The sequence below is a fragment of the Postia placenta genome, assembly GCF_002117355.1.
Source record: "Postia placenta MAD-698-R-SB12 unplaced genomic scaffold POSPLAscaffold_4, whole genome shotgun sequence".
Taxonomy (NCBI): Eukaryota; Fungi; Basidiomycota; class Agaricomycetes; order Polyporales; family Adustoporiaceae; genus Rhodonia; species Rhodonia placenta.
In genome coordinates this window covers 765,988-784,547 of record NW_020169835.1, presented here as the reverse complement: position 1 = coordinate 784,547, position 18,560 = coordinate 765,988, and the positions used below count along the sequence as shown (strand labels likewise).

Sequence of the window (18,560 nt, the reverse complement as noted above, 5' to 3'; positions counted from 1 at the left end):
CTTGATAAATACGTACACGATCCCTGTACACACATTCCTTGATAGTGTATTCAACTGTACAGTTACTTAGTCTCATATTTAGGGTGTCCCTTGTTCGTAATTATAACAGAAGGGTGAACCTGCCCGGCTTTGCCCATTGTTCTATTCGCACTGAATGATGGTTGCTGTGGAATGAAGCGATTAGTTTCTAGGACGTGCCTGCTTCTGGTATTTAGTCAATTAAATTGGGTTCGTTGCTGATGTGGACTTCCCTGCTTGAGAAGCCAGCCTTCAGACGGGTGCATCCATTCAAGTATGTCGTCGATTACGAAATTTCCCTGAGACCATATGGCAACGCAGTCAGCGAGACCGAATGGTGATATCTCGGTAAGTTCACTACTAATACGACGTTCAACATCAAGGACGCAATAAGGGTGTTTGTCACGGTGGTATCTTTGATAGGCGCGCAACCCGCTACCCCAGATCACATCTCGCTCTTCCCTTCCTTCTCCCCTCAATAATGTCCGCGCCCCTCAACCTCGACGAAGAGGTCCGGTTATACACTACGAACGCAGACCGCGAGAAATATGGGCTCCTTGCGACTCTCTTCGGCATCATCGTCGCCCTGGATTACCTCGAGCGGGCGTACGTGCGCGACTCAGTAACGGCAGCAGAGTGCGTGTCTGGTCATAGTGAAGAGAAGCTGAACGGTGAAGCTAAGTTCTGTGGATGAAGAGGTACTCTCCAGCGTGCACAAGGCTACTGTCTCAGTACAAGACCATGCTGAAGCTGGTGGGTGACGATGTGCCTTCCATTGAGCAGTTCATGAGCCGGTATCGGGTGAGCATTCATGTCCATTCCTCCAGCATTCGTGTCAGGATAACTCATTGTTCATGGAGCAGATGGACCACCCTGCTGCTCTTCACAGATTAAAGGTCGGAGTGCCTGCCACGGTCGAGCACTCGAGCGAGGCAGGACCGGAGACAGGGAAATGGGTGGCCGAGACAACACAGGTATGTCTGGCTCTTACCGTCATTTTGACAAGATATCTAATATTACCCGCTAGAACTTCATCACCTTCATGGATGCGCTCAAGTTGCGCATGCGTGCGAAGGACCAGCTGCACCCAATCCTGCAGGAGCTCGTGACAGGCTACGCACGTTTCAAAGGCAGCAAGGATTGGGAAGGCAGGAGCAAGATGGTCAGCTGGTAAGCATTCTGCTTCCGCCACCAACGAAGGTAACAATTTTTACATGCATCCCTCCAGGCTCATCATGCTCAACGGCATGAAGGCATCAGAGGAGATTACAGAGGAACAATCAAGACAGGTGAGTGGTACGAATGCTGTTGCAATCTTCTGTTGGCTGACGGTCGATGGTGTGTGCAGCTGCTGTTTGATATCGAGCACGCCTACGCGGAGTTCTTCCGCAGTTTGAGCAATAAGGAGGGGGGCTCATAGCGTCACTATTGTATGTTTAACCTGTACGACTAGCTGGATGAGAATGTGATTTCCAATGTCCCGTGAATACCACCCATATTCGCGTGCTCTGAGTAGAAGTAGCTGTGTGTTCGGCATCGTGCGCAGCGGATACTCTCGCGCGCAGCCGCGGCATGCCGCTGCGCCCCCATCTGTTTCTGCCTCAAAAGCTCATGGGTTACCTCTGCCATGACGATCCCACCGGTTTGTCCTACAGACACAGACACACAAATTGCGTTTTGCCCGTCCTTTCTTGGCTAGGCTCCTGAGCTTGACATCCAACCACACTCTCCTCAGTCCAAGTCGCAACTCGCATCATGCTGTCCTCCCACAACCCCTTCCGAAACAAGGGTCTCTCGCCACAATCAACCGGCACATCGAGCGTCGGCACGTCGCAATCCAACAGTTCAGGTAGCAGCTCACAGGACGTCGCTGGACAACGTCACACACCACCGCCCCGGACAGCGAGCCGCAGCGCCCTTGATGATAGCGACGCATCAAGCCATACGACCTCATACGACAGCCCTCTCCCACCTCTCCCAGCAGACGATTTGGACATCCTCACGCAGGAGCTGCCCCCCGCCTACACACCCGCGCCAGATGTCGCCAAGGGCGAGTCGACGATAGACATGGGTCCACGGCGGCCGTTCCAGGAGCCGGCGCGTCTACCTCGCCAGCAGCAGCGGCAGTACATCACCCCAATCCCGTCATCATGGCGGGCACAGCAGTACGCAAGCACATTCTCGTTGAGCGGCTGGGCACAATACCCAGGTGGCCAACGGGGTGCACGCGGCCAGGCAAACCCGCCGCCATCGCACCCTTCGTTGCATAGGCCTGCGCGCCCGAGCTCGGCCCCGAACTCGGATTCGGACGGGCAGCCGCTGTCGGACTTTGCGCGCGAGTTCTACGCTGCTGGTGCGGATGTTCCAGGCCTGAATGCGGAGACATCTGGGGGGGCCGCGGGACCGGGTTCGCGCAGACAGGGCAGCAGCGCCGCCCCAGACGATGGCAGGCCAACCGAGCAGCCCACGCCGGGCCACCCGCTGCTGAGGCATGGAAAGGTGCTGCAGTACCCCGCAGGGCATGAGTGTGACAGATGTGAGCGCATTCTTCACTTGTCTTCCTCTTCTCGCTAGGGCCGAGTAGCATCCGCGGGGCGAGACCGAGTCACTGACATCATGTGCATTCCCCAGGTCACAACACCGGTTACAGGAATAACGACCCCACATCGCCGTGTCTGAGATGCTGGGACAAGTACGGCCGCCCGTTCAGCGGTGCCCTCACCTACATATCATGGAACGCGCCTCCAGACCCCTCCTCGCGGCATGCCTACCAGCGGCCACTCCCGCGCTTCACTCCACCTCACCTATCCGGGTCCGGGTCAGGACATCGGCCATCGCAGTCCTACGGTGGGCTTGGCTCGGAGTCTCCGCTCTCTGCACATCCGCGCATCGCGTCACTTTCGCGTCCATCCGGCGCCTACGCAGGAGGTACGGGTCCGCGCGTCATCCCTGTCGCGGGCGGCGGTGTGGCGATGAGCCCGTACCTCGACCCACTGCAAAATGTGCCGACAAATGTGCGCGGCGCGAACAACGCGCCACCAGGTGCGACGATATTGCGTCCAGGCGACCCGCGCATTGGCGGGCGGCTGTGCTGGCGGTGTGGGGGCGACGGCGTGACGTCGACGTTCTTATTCCTTGATGAGGAGACGTGCTCGCTGTGTGGCGGAATTGGACGGACCTTCGTATAGTTATGCCGTTTTGTGGTCATTTCATCTCAAGAATATGGAGGTATGTGATTTAGATGGCTTGTGCACATTATTCGTCATTGTTGTATGTACTGCAGCATGTAGTTGCATCATGATCGCTGCATGACACGCGTTGCAGATTCTTGTTCTCTCCGGCTTCCGGCTGAGACATAACATGTGGTACCCAAGCACTGAACGAATGCCGTACTCGATCTGGTCAGGCGGGAAACGTGTGAAAATAGCTTGCATGCCATTGGCCAAATTAGTATCACGGTCATGGCGGGTACAGTGGATGGCTTTGGCGGACCCTTTGCCATACACTATTCGCGCGCTTGACCAAATGAGATCGCTATGATCACCGCTAGACTCAGGACACACTGAGGTGACGCGCAACTCGTGAATAGACAAACAAAGTGAGCGCAGCTCAGTGAAGGAGTGAACAGTCGTATCCACACAGCCGCGTCGTCGCAATGCGTACATGGGCGGTCATTGTTCATTCGTCAACGCTTTGCGTTTGAATGTCGCAATGACGACAATGCAGGCTGAAAATACCCAGTGGCTGCTCCAAGTGGCTTCGACATGTCGCCTGAGCAACAGACTCAATGAAGTCAGAGAGCATGTGTTCGGCCAGTGGCGGAAAATGTCCCGTTTGCACGCGGTTTACAGACGCGCGCACCGTCCGATCGGCAAGCCATCACACGGTGATACGGGTAAGTGTGAGAGCAGGTGCTTTGTGGGCACACAAATATAGGATGCCGTACAGCGAGGACGTCGACGAGTACTGCAGAACGTATTTGCGAAGTAGAATGAGTGGAGTTTCGGACGCGGTTTGGTAATGTATACGCGGTGGTCACGGATCACATGGGCTCGTGACGGAGCGCGTCGTGATTGGGCACGGGTCGGACCGTCTCCGGGCAAACGCGCGGTGGCTGCAAGCTGCAATGTTTTAAATTACAGGACGGACGCCACGCTGCGATGTGCACTGCTTCCCCCTCCAGCATGCCGCAGCTTTGTCCGCCCGCTGGCGCTGTGCATGAGGTCATCCCCAAGCTTCGACCACAATGAACTTGGACCCGCGTCCGAGTGTATATCATCCCTCCCCATTCCTCAAAGCAAACCAGCTTTCACTGCAGTTCCCTCGCCGTCTCCTCTACCAGAGGCCATCGCCACTATCGATCCCACCCCTTCATCACAACCATCCATGTCTCGCACAATCACGCTGGAAGAGGTCGCAAAACACAACAGAGCCGAGTGAGTTTGTTGCCCTATCCCCTCAGGATGTGGCTGATCTTTACACGAACAGTGACTGCTGGGTCATCGTGGATAACAAAGTCTACGACGTCACCGACTTCATCCCGGTAAGCTGCCCGTGGCGCGTACTCCCCTGCGCACGTCTGACAATCACGTTCGCACACAGGCACACCCAGGAGGAGCCAGGATGCTGCTCAACTTCGCCGGCCGCGATGCGACGGCCGCCTCACGACCATTTCACGCCCCTCCACGTATCGCCGCCGCCCTACCCGCGCACAAACACCTCGGCGAGCTCGATTACAACAGCATCAAAGCGCTTAAAAAATCCGGACGCGCTCCCAGATAGGCACAGGCAGCAGCAGCAGACCTGTGCGGGCACGGATCATGCTGCATGACTCTATCCCCATTCCTCCTCTCCCGATAACCTATCCGATACCTTACGAATGCCATAATCCGTACCGAGCACCTCACCATGTGTCACTCGTGCATCATGTATCCATACCCCACATTATCTAGTTTTCGCGCATCGTCGGAGAGCATATGTTCACTTTACGCAGATCATTCGTCACGGTCAGACAAGTAATTCATCTGCATGGACGGTGTACGTCACCAGTAGGCAATGCAATACAAATCGATACAACGGGAGAAGCGTGCGTAGAAACATGTGCTAGGTAATGAGTAGGTGACGTACACGCGGATCGGCAATTGCGGATTGCTAGAGTAAGACAAGAAGTGATCAACAATGACACATGTTTGCGGCCCAGCGAGGATCAGATGTCATTGTAAAGGACCTAGTAGACGCGTGCAAGATATGGTGGGATCGGATGCGAGTGCATGGGATGCGCCTGAGGGCGGTGGGACTGCGGAGGAGGCATCGGCAGCGAGTGTCGCTGCTGGAGATAGTGCGCAAACTGTGCCTGAGGTATGACGACCTGGTATCCCTGGGGCGTTTGCCGCCCGAAACCCATGATCGGCAGAGTGCCGCCAGCATGCGTGTGGGCCCTGTAGTGCATCGCGCTCGGGAAGGGGCCAGGCATTGGACGCCCGTCCATCAGTCGAGGCATAGAAGGAGCTTGACTCGAGAAGCTGTGCAGAGGAGGTCCATTCATCGAGTGAGATCTCGGAAGAAACCCATTCATTGGAGGGCCGTTCATCGGATTGCCATGCATAAACGGTCCATGCACAGGGCTTCCATGCATGAACGGTCTCGGACTGTTCATTGGCGGACAATTCGCTGGGACACCTCTAGCCGTGGCGGCTTGCACGGCTTGTTCGATAACCATGTCGATCCGGGGAGGCAGGAACTTCTTGCCCTGTCCATTCGGCGCCTTCTGGTGCTGCGACATTATTTGGCGCCCAAAGAACGACGCACCAGGGTTCGGCTGCAGGTTGTGCAAATTGCGCCTCTGAGGAGTGTCCGCGGACTTGCTTGGCACAGTCCTAGCGCGCTTACGCGGGTTATCAGATACATCTTTCTCCTGCAGACTGTCAGAGCTTGTATCTGTGGACTGCGAATTCGAGCTAGCCAGAGCCTTGTCTGTCTCGGGTTTCGACACATGTGACGTGCATGTTGAGAAGGCTGCGTTCGCCTGCACTTGTTGCATCACCAGCATACGAAGGGACGTTGGTCTCGGAGTTCGGGTGGTGCGCGCAGGGCGTTGCTCTCGAGCACGAACCATCCAATTCTCCTGAGCTTGAGAAATCGCAGGAGACGCCGACAAGTAAACATGAGGGATCCAAGACGTTAGAGCCAGCTGTACCCAGAGGCTCCATGCTTCAGTATCAGTCCAGATTATGAAGATCGAGAAGAGATTTCTGTCTTGTGTGGGCAGCAGAGTCGTCGAGATCTCTCTAACAGGCATTCCGGCAGTCCCATGTCTACGGAGCACAGAGAAGGACAGCACTAGGTCCCAACAGTGCGAGTATGCCACTAGTGCAAGATATTGGGCAGCGAGCGTGGCTTCATTCAAGAGAGTAGGCGAGACGAGCCCAGAAGTCGTGGCAAAGAAGCTGGGGCGGCGCACCCGGACGCGAAAGATTGTGACAAGAGGGCAAAACCCGACCACTGCCCAGCAGCTAGAGAAGAGCACCAGGGTCTGAGAAGCAACAAGATCAATTATCTGTTGCCCGAAGACCCGAAGTAAGAACGATTGATCAAGAGCTCGCGAGATCCTATCGAGATCGGTCACAGTATGAGTAGCCGGCGTCCGCCTCTGATCTATGCGCACTTGTGACGCAGCATCCATGCTATTGGAGTAAGGGAGACAGAGGGCAGGGACGCGGAGCGGCTCGCACAGTGACTGCCAAAGAAACTGTGAGTCGTGAATATTTGACTCGACAGTGCACACATACTTGCTGCATAGCTGTGAGCCTGAGGATTAATCTATACGTATGCCCCGACGGACGACACGACTGCAACGATTCGTTGTGAGATAAGATAGCTTGGACCATTTCACGAGCGGGTTACCTGTGTTGTGAATTCTGACCGCTTGATTGAGTCATGTTTCAAGCGTTTCTCGGAATGCTCCTCGATGTTGATATGCTCAGTAGCGACTCGACTCGCGCAGCTGTGATTACGGTCGTCTGCGACATATCCGCAATGGCCTCTGATCCAGAAAGTCAACCACAACAGACAGAGGGGCCCAGAGAACACAATAACATATGTAAGGATTGAAGAAATGAGTGTCGTAGATGAAAGATTGTATGAAACTGCCATGATGGTGAAAGCAGAAGACCAGGCCAGTGTTGGACCGGAAGCAACTAGTGTGCAGAAACGAACCTGCGCAGGGCAAGCGCCCACAATCATAGCATATCTGGCATTCACCGTCGCCACGTGGCTTATAATGAATAAATCTTGATGTTTGGCGCTAACCTCTTGAAGTTTGGGTGCCTTCCGGATCTCTGGACTTGTCATAGCAGAAGACCCGCTCATTCTTGTCGCTGTCTTTCTGCCTCACGATATACTGCAGCCCATGCTGCGATTTGCTGCGTTCCCGCCTGCTACATGACAGGGTTGCATATTGTTCGGCAGGTAATGCATGCTTTCCGACAACAAATGTGCTCAACGTTCATTAAGTTTCCTTCATATAGCAGGATATGTACTCTATCAACGCAGTGCATTGCGTACGATTGCGTAAGTACTAAGGGGCGATAGTATTTGTCTTCACCATTCGGCCCGCAATGGGTCGGTCGCTTCGGGATCATATTCGGTTGGAACGCCATCGGTGTATTTTGAGGCAGCGCCACACACATATAATGATGTGCACCAGCTCTCGTAATAGCGCGGCGATCGATATATTGAAACTTCTTGCTTTGTGGGGGTGCAACGGCGCTGCTAAATCAGACTAGCAGACAGTTTGATAAAATTCCCAATGCATCCAATACGCCGCTCAATCTCTACACTTCCAAGGAAACTGGGCACGAAATGTACGTATGAAAATTTGATCTGGTAAGGACGCTTGTATGTATCATGCTAAACACTTTTGTTCGCCCTCAGTGGGATAAGACGCCCTGAAATATATGTGATTCGGTCCCCAGAAATGTGTACGTGCTCCTGTCTTGTTGCTACTCCGTCGTCCCCGGAGCTATGAAACGGAGATGAGAACAAGTCGTGTGGTGGTGGCTACATATGGTGAGATTATTACCACGATCCTGCAGGGCTGTTGACCGGCTCCGTGCGCCGGTCTATCGGTTTCGTAGCAAGGCAAGTTTGGCGCACACGTCTGCCGCACGAAGCCGGACCCTGAGAGCATGTTCGATGCAAGCATGAAGCCTAGCGGCAAATATGAGCAGCATCGACGCGGAGGAACAAGCGCAATGGAGTCACCTGGATGCAAATCATGCAGAGCAAGTGTTACAATTGTGAAGAGCATCATTGCGCAATACAGACTACTGTAGGCGCTATGCTCTGGTAGAGGCCCTGCATTATATAACAACTACAATGTGGGGGCTAGGGATGTGGTATCACACGGAATGAAGGGGGTATACTCTGTCTAACCGATCGCACCTAACCGCCCGACCGGACGCTACAGCTCTCTAGTAGACGCCTTCAGCTGTCTCTAGGCCTTCAGCTGTCTCTAGCATTCTGACCGCACATTCCACGTCCTTATCCAGCGTCGTATTCCATGCCCAGTCCCAATTCATCCGTATCTTTTCGGATATTTGATCAAGCTGCGGCAACGGATCCTCACTGGGCAGCTGTTCCAACGTAAAACCAGGATAATTTAGAGTGAACAGTAACCCATTCTCGCGGGACCTCTCAGCGACTCGCTGTGCGAACGGACGGCGTATGGTATCGTAGATTTGCAACGCTCTGTCTAGAGTGGCTGTGGTTGTTAGGTGATGTCCGAGAAGCGTTGCGAGGATGTAGGCGTCCTGGTTGTACAATAAGTCGTCAGTCACGACGTCTGACCACAGATAGTTGGAACAGGCTCACCTCGATGGCCTGACCGGCACCGGAGCCCTGGAAGGGGACCATTGCGTGCGCCTGTACGTTGGACACATGATTGGATGCACAAGGGTTTCTGATTATATGAGACGTACCGCATCCCCGAGCAACGCGACACGACCACAGACGAAGGTTGGAAGCCTAGGTGCGGTCACCACTGCCCATCGATTAAATTGCGGGATGCTCTGTACAGGACATCGGTTTCAAATTGTTAGAATGTTAACTGACTTGACTTTACCTGGAATAGGGTTTGTATCTCAGGCTCCCACTCACTGAAGTCGCGCAACACAGCCTCTCTAGGGATGTTCTCGGTCCAGCTACCGTCGAGCTTCGTATCTTCGAGGTCGTATTGTGTATGGAATGCGGCGACATTGAGGATGGTGCCGTTTGATATAGGGTACGTGGTTAATTGCTAGATTCATGTTAAACTGTGGGTACATTTTGTGAACAGTTGCAGGTAGTATCTTACCGTATCCTTGCCAAAATACTAAAAGAAAGAGTGCGTAAGGAGATGTCTGTTATCTGGGATGAAGCGCACTCACAAACATGGGGTCTGTGAGGAGTCGATGTCCGGGTGATTGCATTCGCAGAGTTTCCATCGGGATGATAGCCCGGTAGGCGTAGATCCCGCTCCACAGTGGCTGAGTACGTTGGAGCTCTTCTGCCTGGTCGTGTCGTCCCGCGGCTGCTGCTTGTGACGCAAGCTCGCGAACCATGGTCGCGCGGGTCGCCGACTTTACACCGTCGGCACCGACCAGGAGATCACAGGAAGCGGACGTGCCATCGATGAAATGCAATGTGATGGGAGAGGTAGAAGGAGCACCGTGGCCTATGGGTAAATGGGTGTAGGATTTCAAGCGCTTACTTGTGTGCGTACGGCACTGAGGGGACACATGTCGTAGCAAAACGGACTGGAATTCTGGTCGATGGAAGGGAATCATACCGCCTGGATGGAATACACCATTTTATCGTGACGATGACCATCATGATGAGGGATCAACAACTGACCTGGGGTGACAAGGGTGTAGAAGTCTTTGCCCTCTTCCTGGTCCCCTTTACGAAAGTGGAACGACACCTCTACAGAAAGCATAGTTTGAGGTGGCAACGCAGAGAGATTAAGTGACATCACTGACGAGGCTGCATGTCTGACGAGGCCTTCGCAATGCCGGCTAAATCTCTGTCAAGCCCAAGTTGTTGCATTATCCTCCACGTTCGTGCCCACATTCCAATGCCCGCGCCGATTTCGGCAAGCTGGTGGGCAGCCTCATAGATATCGACTTGTATGTCAGGATACCGGGACAATGCAACGGCACAAACGAGCCCGCCCACGCCTCCGCCACTAACATATAGCAGTGAGTGAACCACGGATTCCAAGACTTGCATATTGAACGACGCACCAGATAGCCACCGTGAACTTTCGACTCATTGCGGGTGGTGGGCTACGGATGGTCAAAGAGGAAAGATAATATCAAACACAGCTCGGAAATTCGCCGCTTTATACTTCGCACGTCCCTGCGTATATTGAAATGGAATTGACGTGTAGTCGCGTATGGCGTCCTGACTTGTGGGAGACTTCCGTGTACACGGAGCAAGAGTCCAATGATGGCATGACATGACAATTGTCCAGCAATGGGCTTCGGGTCACACTAGTCGCTACTGAATCTGAACAAGTGTCGTTGTCACCGCGCAAACCCGATTGCATGGGTAAGGTCCCAAGAAGGGGCATACTACCGGCGGAAGAATAGAAGCGATTTCGCGGTGCGATCGGAAGCATCTTCTCCCTGGTCACCCGTGTAACTCGTGCGCATCCCGAACAGTTCACGCCACGAGTTGGGGTTAGGAGTGCGAGGGCCACGGACTTGGTGATCTCGCGGAAGGCGGTGGAAGGGACATCGATGTAATCGGCTAGTGAACCCTTTACGCAGGAACCGCAGCTTTCTTGGTTCTTGGACCCTATGCTGATGAGGGCATCTATGCATAATTAGGGAGGGCAAGACAAAGCCGGTATCATGCGCGTTCATGCTTGAGGACAAAAGCAACCGAAGATAAGTTGCAGGCGCCGAGTTAGTTATCTCGTTCACGGCACTGCAAGCGTCGGTAAGTGATTTACGGCGCATCAAATTGCAATACATCTAATCTGCCATCGAGATTGTTTAGTGCGATCTAGGCGGCGTCGGGGAGAACTGGTGTCGATACATCGTAGGCTGACACTGACGGACGATTGCAGTCGGCCCCGCCACAGCTTGGCTTCGCGGTGCGCTTACTTCAGTCGATCCGACGTACCCGGGAGTGTTGGGGATATTGTCACCTCGTGTCAGCACGGCGCTCTCAGGGCGAGAATACGGGTGGCTATTGATACAGCGTCCGATAGCATATGTTCTGGCGCATCTTGCTATCTACCTTGGGGTGAGAGTACACGAGTACGTAAAGTAATAGCGCACATACCGAATACAAACCGAGACAGGCACCTTCTGTCCGCGGGACGATGTCATGAGTTGATCGCTATCATCGCCGCGTGAATACCGAAGGCCGCCTTAGTATTCGAACCTTTAGATGCGTTGTCTGCGCAGTGTCTACGATCTCAACGGATTGATGCATTTAGAGGGCCGTACGAATCGCAAACTTACTGCGCACCGGAGATGATCTCAAGGACCACCGGGGACAGGGTCTGTACTGATCCCGTTACTTGATCGCCGGGCCCTGCCCTCTGTGCAAACATATCTTACAATTAAGGCAATGCGGAACAAAATGTAATGCCTCCGACACAGTCGTCCGTACAAATCGGCACCGTTACTTCCATGCTACACGCGAAGCCAATATATTGATTGCGATCAGGACAGTGATAATCAGAGAAGTGCGGCAGCTCACGAGTAGCTATGAAGCAATACATACGGTATCGGTCTGCAGACACGAACTGCCATTGCAGAACGGAATCTTCCGATTAGGCCCACTGCCGATGTCGACAGCATCAGGAGAGCTGGCGAACATTCAGTGCTTCTCCCTTACGCGGAACGAATGAGGGGTGGATTGTGGGGGTCCATGCAGCTGTTTTGTCTTCGATACTTCATGACAATCTCTGGGACGATGCGGATACCATTCAAGTCGCAGAAGCATGGGCGCATCTCCCGAGTCCACAAATGTTATCAATGCGAGAAAGTGAGGCGGGAAAGACGAGAAAGGCACCTAATACACGTGCTGACCATGCATGACAATTGTGCGCTTTACAAACATCACAACGGGGCGCGGTGGCTACGCTTACAGAGAGCTCACGTTAAACTTCACATCGGACACAGATAGAACCATGGTCTTGATGTTTCTTTGACCGCCGCTGATTAATGACACGCTGGCCACGAGGCTTCTCGCCATACAGTGTTCTCTGAATTCCGTCTTCTGCGGTATAATATGACCTATTCATCGAGTAGGTCAGCACACGTAAATTTGACTCTTCCATTCGTCGCTACGGGTTACACAGTGCTTGTGGGCTGTGTAATACGGGAATTTGTAGGAAACGTAGATGCCGTAAGACGCACGCTCGAGCAGCAATTCGCACCGAGACGCGCAGGGCAGTACCCTGAAAGCCGCCCTAGCCAGAAAGCCGCTCTATCCAACGCGGAGCTCTTGAGAGGCAAAGTGACAACTTCAGTCCAACTCCGCGTTTCAGCGGGCCGCCTGAGCCCTGAAAAATCAAACATACCGCCTGGTCAGCCCAGAGCCGAGTGGCTGGATGCTGCCTAGCAAAACAGCCCATCGCCGCATATCGGCAATGTCAAGTTCGATAACTATCCCAGTGCGCGCGCGTATCCGCTTACCTCTGACACGGCTTCTAAGAGTCAGCTTGCCCACTGCTGGTGGTGCGGGAAGAACATTTGCCCAATCTGAGCCACCCTTCGTAAACGATGGCCGATGGCCTTTCATTGAGCACATGTACTCTCCATCGATGGCACTAGCAATATCCGGCACCCATCATGCCCCAGGTTGCGGTTGCCTTGCTCGCCCTACGCCGAACTGCATAAATACCACACGCCGCATGCCCACTACCCCACGCTACGGGGGCATGTCGCAGCCCTGTCTAGGGACCGTCCCTCTGCCTCCTCCACTCGTCTGAGAGCAGACTCCTCGTGTCTCCGCTTCGACACCAATCATAGCGTGAACGACCAACCACAGACGACGAACGGAGGACATGGGAGCCGATCATGAGCACCGCGTTGGGACAAGTGCCCATTCACCGATCATCGCGGCGCAGGCATCGGACACGTTCGTACCGTTCTTCGCTTGTCCCTCGCCAGCCTGCGAAACCCCCGGGGCCCTAGACTTTCGCTGCATCACGGACGGAAAGCTGACGCCTCGCCGTTTGCACAAGCCCGCTCGTCATTGGGACAGCCGCCACATGAGCGGACCTCCCATTCAGCGTCACCGCCGTGGTGTCTCGCATCAAAATTACCCTGCGGCCTAGCACTATACGGGTCCACTGGTCGTGCGCACGTTCTGCGCAAGATTTTGCACTTGCGGAATCTTGTGTAGAAACTGTCTACGACATAGCTTGGACCAGGAAGGCAAACAGGGTGCTCGATGCCTGCGACCTACGGGCACAAGATAGAACCGCCATATTCAACGAGAAGATTAATCGCGTGGTCGATACGGACGACGGGAAGGGAGGTCCCGTGGCCGAAAGAGTGCAGGAGAATGGATGGATGCTCTGAATAGCCAGCGTTGCGAGGGTCTGGACACCCAGCCTACGCCAGCATATTCTACCTGTCACGCGCACATTCTGCGCAAGATTTGGCACCTGAGCTGAATCTTGTGTAGAACGCGTTCGCGACACGGTCTACGACTGCTGAAACAACACCACTCAACAGACCTGCTTGGGTCGCCTGCGACGCGCAGGACCGGTCTGCAAGCTCCAACGAAGCCACTGATGCCAGGTGCGTGACCGGTCTGGACGGCTGCGCCAAATTCCTTACCTCTGTACTTGTTAGCATGCAGTAGGAGGATGCGCAAGGCCAGTCACAAGAACTGCATCGCGAGCGCACTCACCTCGGCACGTCTCGGCTGGAATGTGGAATCAGGCTATACTCCGGGTGTTCCTGGACGGGCGGAGAGAAGGCGTTCCATGGCTCGCCCCGTCTTGTGAGTGGGTCACGGTAAGGGATTCAAGCAGCTGCACAGCGCGTCTAGATATCGTCGGGTCTTGTCTATGTGAGGTCAGTGAAGGAGTATTGGCGTAGGCGAACGGCTGATCAATTTACCTCCCGTGCTGCTCAGGCCTGATTTCGTCGCCACCGGCATGCACCTGCAGATCACGGCGATCGGCGTATGGAACCAGTGCGAGCGCAAAGACACGTCTGTCGCCATGCAGCTAAGAAGACAGCTAAGAAGAGCGCATATATGGACCGCGCCCACACGCATTGACTCACGCGTCATGAAATTGTAATAGAGATCTGAGCGGCTGCATCCGTCGGGGCAAAGTGAGTCGCATATGAGAGCTCCGCGCCGAATGGAGGACTGACCGTTCGCATTTGTCCTGGTGCTATAGGGCAGCTCACCAGCTTTGCGCAGCACACCTGCCCATCCATCGCTCTGCTTTCTCCAGCAGCGAAGCAAGCTTGAGAAGGCTTAGCGGTGAGACAGAGTGTGCATATAGCTGCCTATTACTTAGCAGATGGTGTCAGTGAAGCCACTAGCACCCGCCACGCAGTGGAATGCTCGTTCACCTTCTCCGACTGCATGACATAGAAAGTTTACGACCTTTGACGCGCTCTCGAATGCCCTCGAAACACTTCGTGCGGCCTCGGGGCCGTCTGATCCACCGCCACAGCGGTGATCGGTGTGCGAGCTATACTTCATTTGACGCGTTTTCTTCCCATGTCGCACACCTCCAAACGACATGTTCCCCGCCCAAGGTATCTTCAAAAGGTTGTTTGCGGTGCTTTATTTTTCCGGCATATTTTCACGTTCTGCGTGGGTGTTCAACGAACACCTAAGACGGCGGGATCCTGAAGCAGCAAGACTACATCGAGATAGAGCATCTCGGGTGCAATCGACAAGACGGGCGCGATCCCGCCGCTAGCTGGCCGCTAGTGGCGGCGAGTGCGCCCAATGGTGCACGTGACCGATATCTCGCTGGACAAGCGTTCGAATCTCGATGGGAGATGCGTCCGATGATGATGCAAATATTGATGACGCGCTTGTGCTTCTCTGATCCCGGTCGGAAGCAAATGGTCTATTGCCTGCTTTGTACACAAATATATCGAACATAATGTATTGAACGTGTTGAAGTTTCCGGTACATAGCGACACGGACTACTAGTTTGTGCCTGCGCGTGGCTTATGTAATACGTACGATACCTACGCGCCGGCGTTGAAACGCACCTCAGTTCTTTGCTACACGAAGGAGACTGAGACCGTATCGTATTGCCTCTTACAGTCCCTACGCGATGGTGCTCGCATTCCTCAGGTCGCTCCCGTCGTTCTACGAAAGATAGAACAAACCGCAGGCTCGCCTGGTGGATCTTTGGGATTGTGGCGAGCGCACGCTATCGTACTTATGTTATTTAGTTATGATCTCGGCTACCTAAGGAAGTCGGCCACTCCCATTTACCTCGCTCAAATCTTCGTGGAATTGGCTGGCATTGAGTCTGAGATACTTTTGAACATGAGCTCAAAATATCCGTGCGTTACCTTCTATAGGCGGGTGGCCGACTTCCTTAGGTAGCTGCGATCACGACTAGCTATAGTAATGTCCTTTGAAGTACCTCGTAGATCTTGCAGGACCTTCTGTGTACTTACACCAGTCTAATCAAACAAAGTCACTATTGTTTCTTGACCGGTTATTGTCGCCTGACACCAGTAACGCGCACATTTATTGTGTTTATTTGTGACATGGTCTTTTCACATGCGACAGTGCTCAGACAAGCACAATATACTTTTGTTGCTTGTTCTCGCTTCGGGTCTCACACGAACTTCAACGGCACCGGTACGTGTATGCCAAATATCGAAACTACAATTACACGTTGTACTGTATTCAGGGCTCCACAGCATACGCGAGGGTCAATGAAAACAAAAACATTACCGGGTATCGTGATCTGTCAACAAGAAGGGGCGGGCAGAGCTGAAGCATGAGCGCACTCAGTGTCTCGTATGCGCCGCCGGTGGAGATCCAGGGGGCTGTCACATTCGCCGTCAGCCAACGGTCTCCGACCGAATTCCTGTGGCACGGCTTACTGGAGCAAATCCGCTCTGCTTCGGTTCGTACTGAGGCAGCGGCGTGCCCGCTCCTCCGACGTTGGCATTCGGTGGTGGTGCACCAAGCGGCGGCTGGTACCCGCCTCCGGCCATGTTTTGCCCGCCGTAGGCAGTCCCAGCGTTATTGTTCCACCCAGGCTGTGGGTTTCCGTACCCCGCCTCGGCGGTGCCGGCTGTCGCGCCGCTGCTCCTGCGCCAGGGCGAGCCGAACACGGCGCTGGTGGTCGCTGGCGCACCGGCGGCTCTGCGCCGCCGGCCGCGGATGCAGAACGCGCAGCAGAGGCAGAGGAGGAGGCAGAACACGATGGCGCCTGCCAGAGCCAGGTGAGAACAGCACGTCGCGATCAGTTTGATGCTGCACTGGTCGATAATGGGATGGGTGCCGCACCTATGACGATACCCGCGATCCCACCGCCGGCGATCCGCCTGCCATAGTAGCCATTTTGTGAGTAGTATCGCGCTTCGACGGTCACTGCCAGCAGGAAAAACGATGCAGCAGACACCAGTCGCGATGAGGAGGAAGACATGTTAGCTCGTGTCGGCGCGATGAAGATGAAGGCAGGAGGCTCACTTGCGGGCGTACAAAGTAAAGGGCAGTCGAAATCAGAATGGAGCTCAGCCTAGGATCGTTGAAGGAGGTATATGAAGCAGCACATGACGACGTAACACGGGAGTAAAGTGGAGAGAGTCCATGGCTCCAAGCATAGGAAACATAGGGAGGTGCCTCACCCAGCAGGCGTTCCATGTCGCAACCCGCGGATTCGGATACGTGGTGAAGCAGTCACAAAACTGACGGGTCCTGTGAGTGCGGTCATCGTTTACAGCTGTCTGGATATCCGGAACCTGCGTAGGTTGAAGGAAGCGTATTACGTTCTGCTCACAGGAGACTTAAGCTGTCCCGTAAGAGGCTCCGCGACACCCGCCAACGACAGCCACCGGCCAACGAAACCAGCACAGGTAGTATTGTTCCAATGCAATTGCCCGCCACACATTGCAGAGGTGACCTCGGGTCTGAGACTGAGGGGCTAGTGTGACACTGCCCCGCCGATCGCATGTCACAGCGGCATGAGCGCGGTGACGTCACAGTGCGGGGCATTGGGCAAGGACGGGATCGGGTGGTGGGCACTGCGGATGTGAGTAGGACGGCCCATGGCTGTCTCGCCCGCCCCGAGTCAACTTGGGTCCTGCCGCTCGGGAGCTGCCATCGGCTCTGTCCTCCGACAATTGGTCCTCTTTCTGTGATATATCCATCGCTTACTCACGACCGCCATCCGCCACCACCCACGACCATTTAACGACCACACTCGATCTCGTCCACCCCACCACACGCCATCTCTATCATGACCACCTCGCCACACAATTCACAACGGGCACTTGTGCTCCTCGCGCTCTGCGCATCTGCCACCGCCCAGAACGGCGGATACTACTACAATGACGATAACACAGCAGGCCGTGCAATAGCGGGCATCGTCGTCGGTGAGTGCACTCAGCTGCTATCCGACTCTACGTGCTGATCCTCGCGCCCAGCCGTCGTCGTCGTAATGCTAATATGCCTCGTCATCGCCATGGTCTACCGACGCAGGCGGCGACCAGCACAGTCCGCCACGCCGCTGCCCACCACGGTATATCCCATGAGTCCTGCCAGGCCATACAACTCGTTCGCCTTTGCTTCCCGCGCGAACCAGTCGTACCTCGGTGAGAACCGCCCAATGGCCCCAGGCGGCCCGTTCGCAGGCCCACCGCCGCCTCCAGCGTACATGCCGCCGCCACCGCCGTATCACCGGAAGGAGACGTTAGAGGGGGACACCGCCGAGGTTCCCGTGGTCCAGCCTCAGGGCGGTGACGTTCCGCCACTACCTGACTACGCCCCGCCTCCGGGTGCGCCCCCTACTGTCCATATGACCCCGGAAGTAAGCTCGATTAGTCTTCATGCTATTGATTCCACGTCTCATGCTGTCGTCCAGCCATCGCGGTTCAACTGGTTCAGAGGCAGGTCGCAATGAGCGGCAAACTGTTCGACGTCAGCCTCGCCCCTAAAGCTTTAGGGACATGATATACCGCCACCTATACAATAGTCAGTCTAGATATTCACTGTAGCCTAGTCTTTCCTTCGTGTGCTCCTAGTGTACGTTCATATAGTCCCGAATACAATTTGCTATGTAATTCTGGCCGCCAGAACGCACTCGCTGCACAGGAAGTCGTTCGCGAAGCGCTGTATCTGCAGCATGAGCACAAAATAGCAATAAACACTGGCAAAGTCATGTCATTCATTCGAGAGTGAAGAACTTGTGGCCTGGAGCACTTGAAGTTGTATGGCAGTGGGCCACATTCGACAGTAACTGCTCTTCATGCTGTCATGTTCGTCTTATAGCAAGTTTCCACTTTAATGCCTTTGTCTGCTGAAGGCTTGAGGGCGTT

At 54.6% G+C, this 18,560-nt stretch overlaps 7 protein-coding genes across 7 annotated transcripts; 4 read left to right on the top strand and 3 right to left on the bottom strand.

Moving 5' to 3' along the window:
• Positions 1-499: 499 nt before the first annotated feature.
• Positions 500-1,438, top strand: POSPLADRAFT_1137834 (hypothetical protein; the record flags this gene model as incomplete). The annotated part of the gene is made up of 6 exons (XM_024484841.1): positions 500-654; positions 717-819; positions 882-992; positions 1,046-1,188; positions 1,247-1,307; positions 1,367-1,438. The coding sequence occupies 6 exons, from the start codon at positions 500-502 to the stop codon at positions 1,436-1,438; spliced, it is 645 nt and encodes a 214-aa protein (XP_024340824.1).
• Positions 1,439-1,773: 335 nt separating this feature from the next.
• On the top strand, positions 1,774-3,206 carry POSPLADRAFT_1054652 (hypothetical protein; the record flags this gene model as incomplete). Its single annotated transcript, XM_024480544.1, has 2 exons — positions 1,774-2,554; positions 2,650-3,206. The coding sequence occupies 2 exons, from the start codon at positions 1,774-1,776 to the stop codon at positions 3,204-3,206; spliced, it is 1,338 nt and encodes a 445-aa protein (XP_024340823.1).
• A 1,058-nt stretch (positions 3,207-4,264) lies between these two features.
• On the top strand, positions 4,265-4,800 carry POSPLADRAFT_1137596 (hypothetical protein; the record flags this gene model as incomplete). Its single annotated transcript, XM_024484803.1, has 2 exons — positions 4,265-4,561; positions 4,621-4,800. 2 exons carry the CDS (start codon positions 4,265-4,267, stop codon positions 4,798-4,800), a joined length of 477 nt encoding a protein of 158 aa, XP_024340822.1.
• A 445-nt stretch (positions 4,801-5,245) lies between these two features.
• POSPLADRAFT_1054650 (hypothetical protein) lies at positions 5,246-6,815 on the bottom strand (the record flags this gene model as incomplete). The annotated part of the gene is made up of 2 exons (XM_024480543.1): positions 5,246-6,754; positions 6,807-6,815. 2 exons carry the CDS (start codon positions 6,813-6,815, stop codon positions 5,246-5,248), a joined length of 1,518 nt encoding a protein of 505 aa, XP_024340821.1.
• A 2,032-nt stretch (positions 6,816-8,847) lies between these two features.
• POSPLADRAFT_1045160 (hypothetical protein) lies at positions 8,848-10,327 on the bottom strand (the record flags this gene model as incomplete). Its single annotated transcript, XM_024478692.1, has 9 exons — positions 8,848-8,860; positions 8,882-8,940; positions 8,997-9,086; positions 9,140-9,313; positions 9,371-9,388; positions 9,444-9,847; positions 9,910-9,978; positions 10,035-10,240; positions 10,299-10,327. The coding sequence occupies 9 exons, from the start codon at positions 10,325-10,327 to the stop codon at positions 8,848-8,850; spliced, it is 1,062 nt and encodes a 353-aa protein (XP_024340820.1).
• Positions 10,328-15,921: 5,594 nt separating this feature from the next.
• POSPLADRAFT_1138303 (hypothetical protein) lies at positions 15,922-16,669 on the bottom strand (the record flags this gene model as incomplete). The annotated part of the gene is made up of 3 exons (XM_024484888.1): positions 15,922-16,091; positions 16,115-16,453; positions 16,531-16,669. The coding sequence occupies 3 exons, from the start codon at positions 16,667-16,669 to the stop codon at positions 15,922-15,924; spliced, it is 648 nt and encodes a 215-aa protein (XP_024340819.1).
• Positions 16,670-17,430: 761 nt separating this feature from the next.
• POSPLADRAFT_1069563 (hypothetical protein) lies at positions 17,431-18,318 on the top strand. Its single transcript, XM_024482355.1, has 3 exons — positions 17,431-17,618; positions 17,670-18,052; positions 18,107-18,318. The coding sequence occupies exons 1-3, from the start codon at positions 17,483-17,485 to the stop codon at positions 18,143-18,145; spliced, it is 558 nt and encodes a 185-aa protein (XP_024340818.1). The 5' UTR covers positions 17,431-17,482; the 3' UTR covers positions 18,146-18,318.
• Positions 18,319-18,560: the final 242 nt, after the last annotated feature.

What these genes read in the sequence shown, in the direction of transcription:
- POSPLADRAFT_1069563 (XM_024482355.1), top strand. Translation starts at nt 17,483, where the DNA reads ATGACCACCTCGCCACACAATTCACAACGGGCACTTGTGCTCCTCGCG. An exon ending in AATAGCGGGCATCGTCGTCG is followed by an intron (nt 17,619 to 17,669) that starts GTGAGTGCACTC and finishes CCTCGCGCCCAG; the next exon opens with CCGTCGTCGTCGTAATGCTA. An exon ending in CTGTCCATATGACCCCGGAA is followed by an intron (nt 18,053 to 18,106) that starts GTAAGCTCGATT and finishes GCTGTCGTCCAG; the next exon opens with CCATCGCGGTTCAACTGGTT.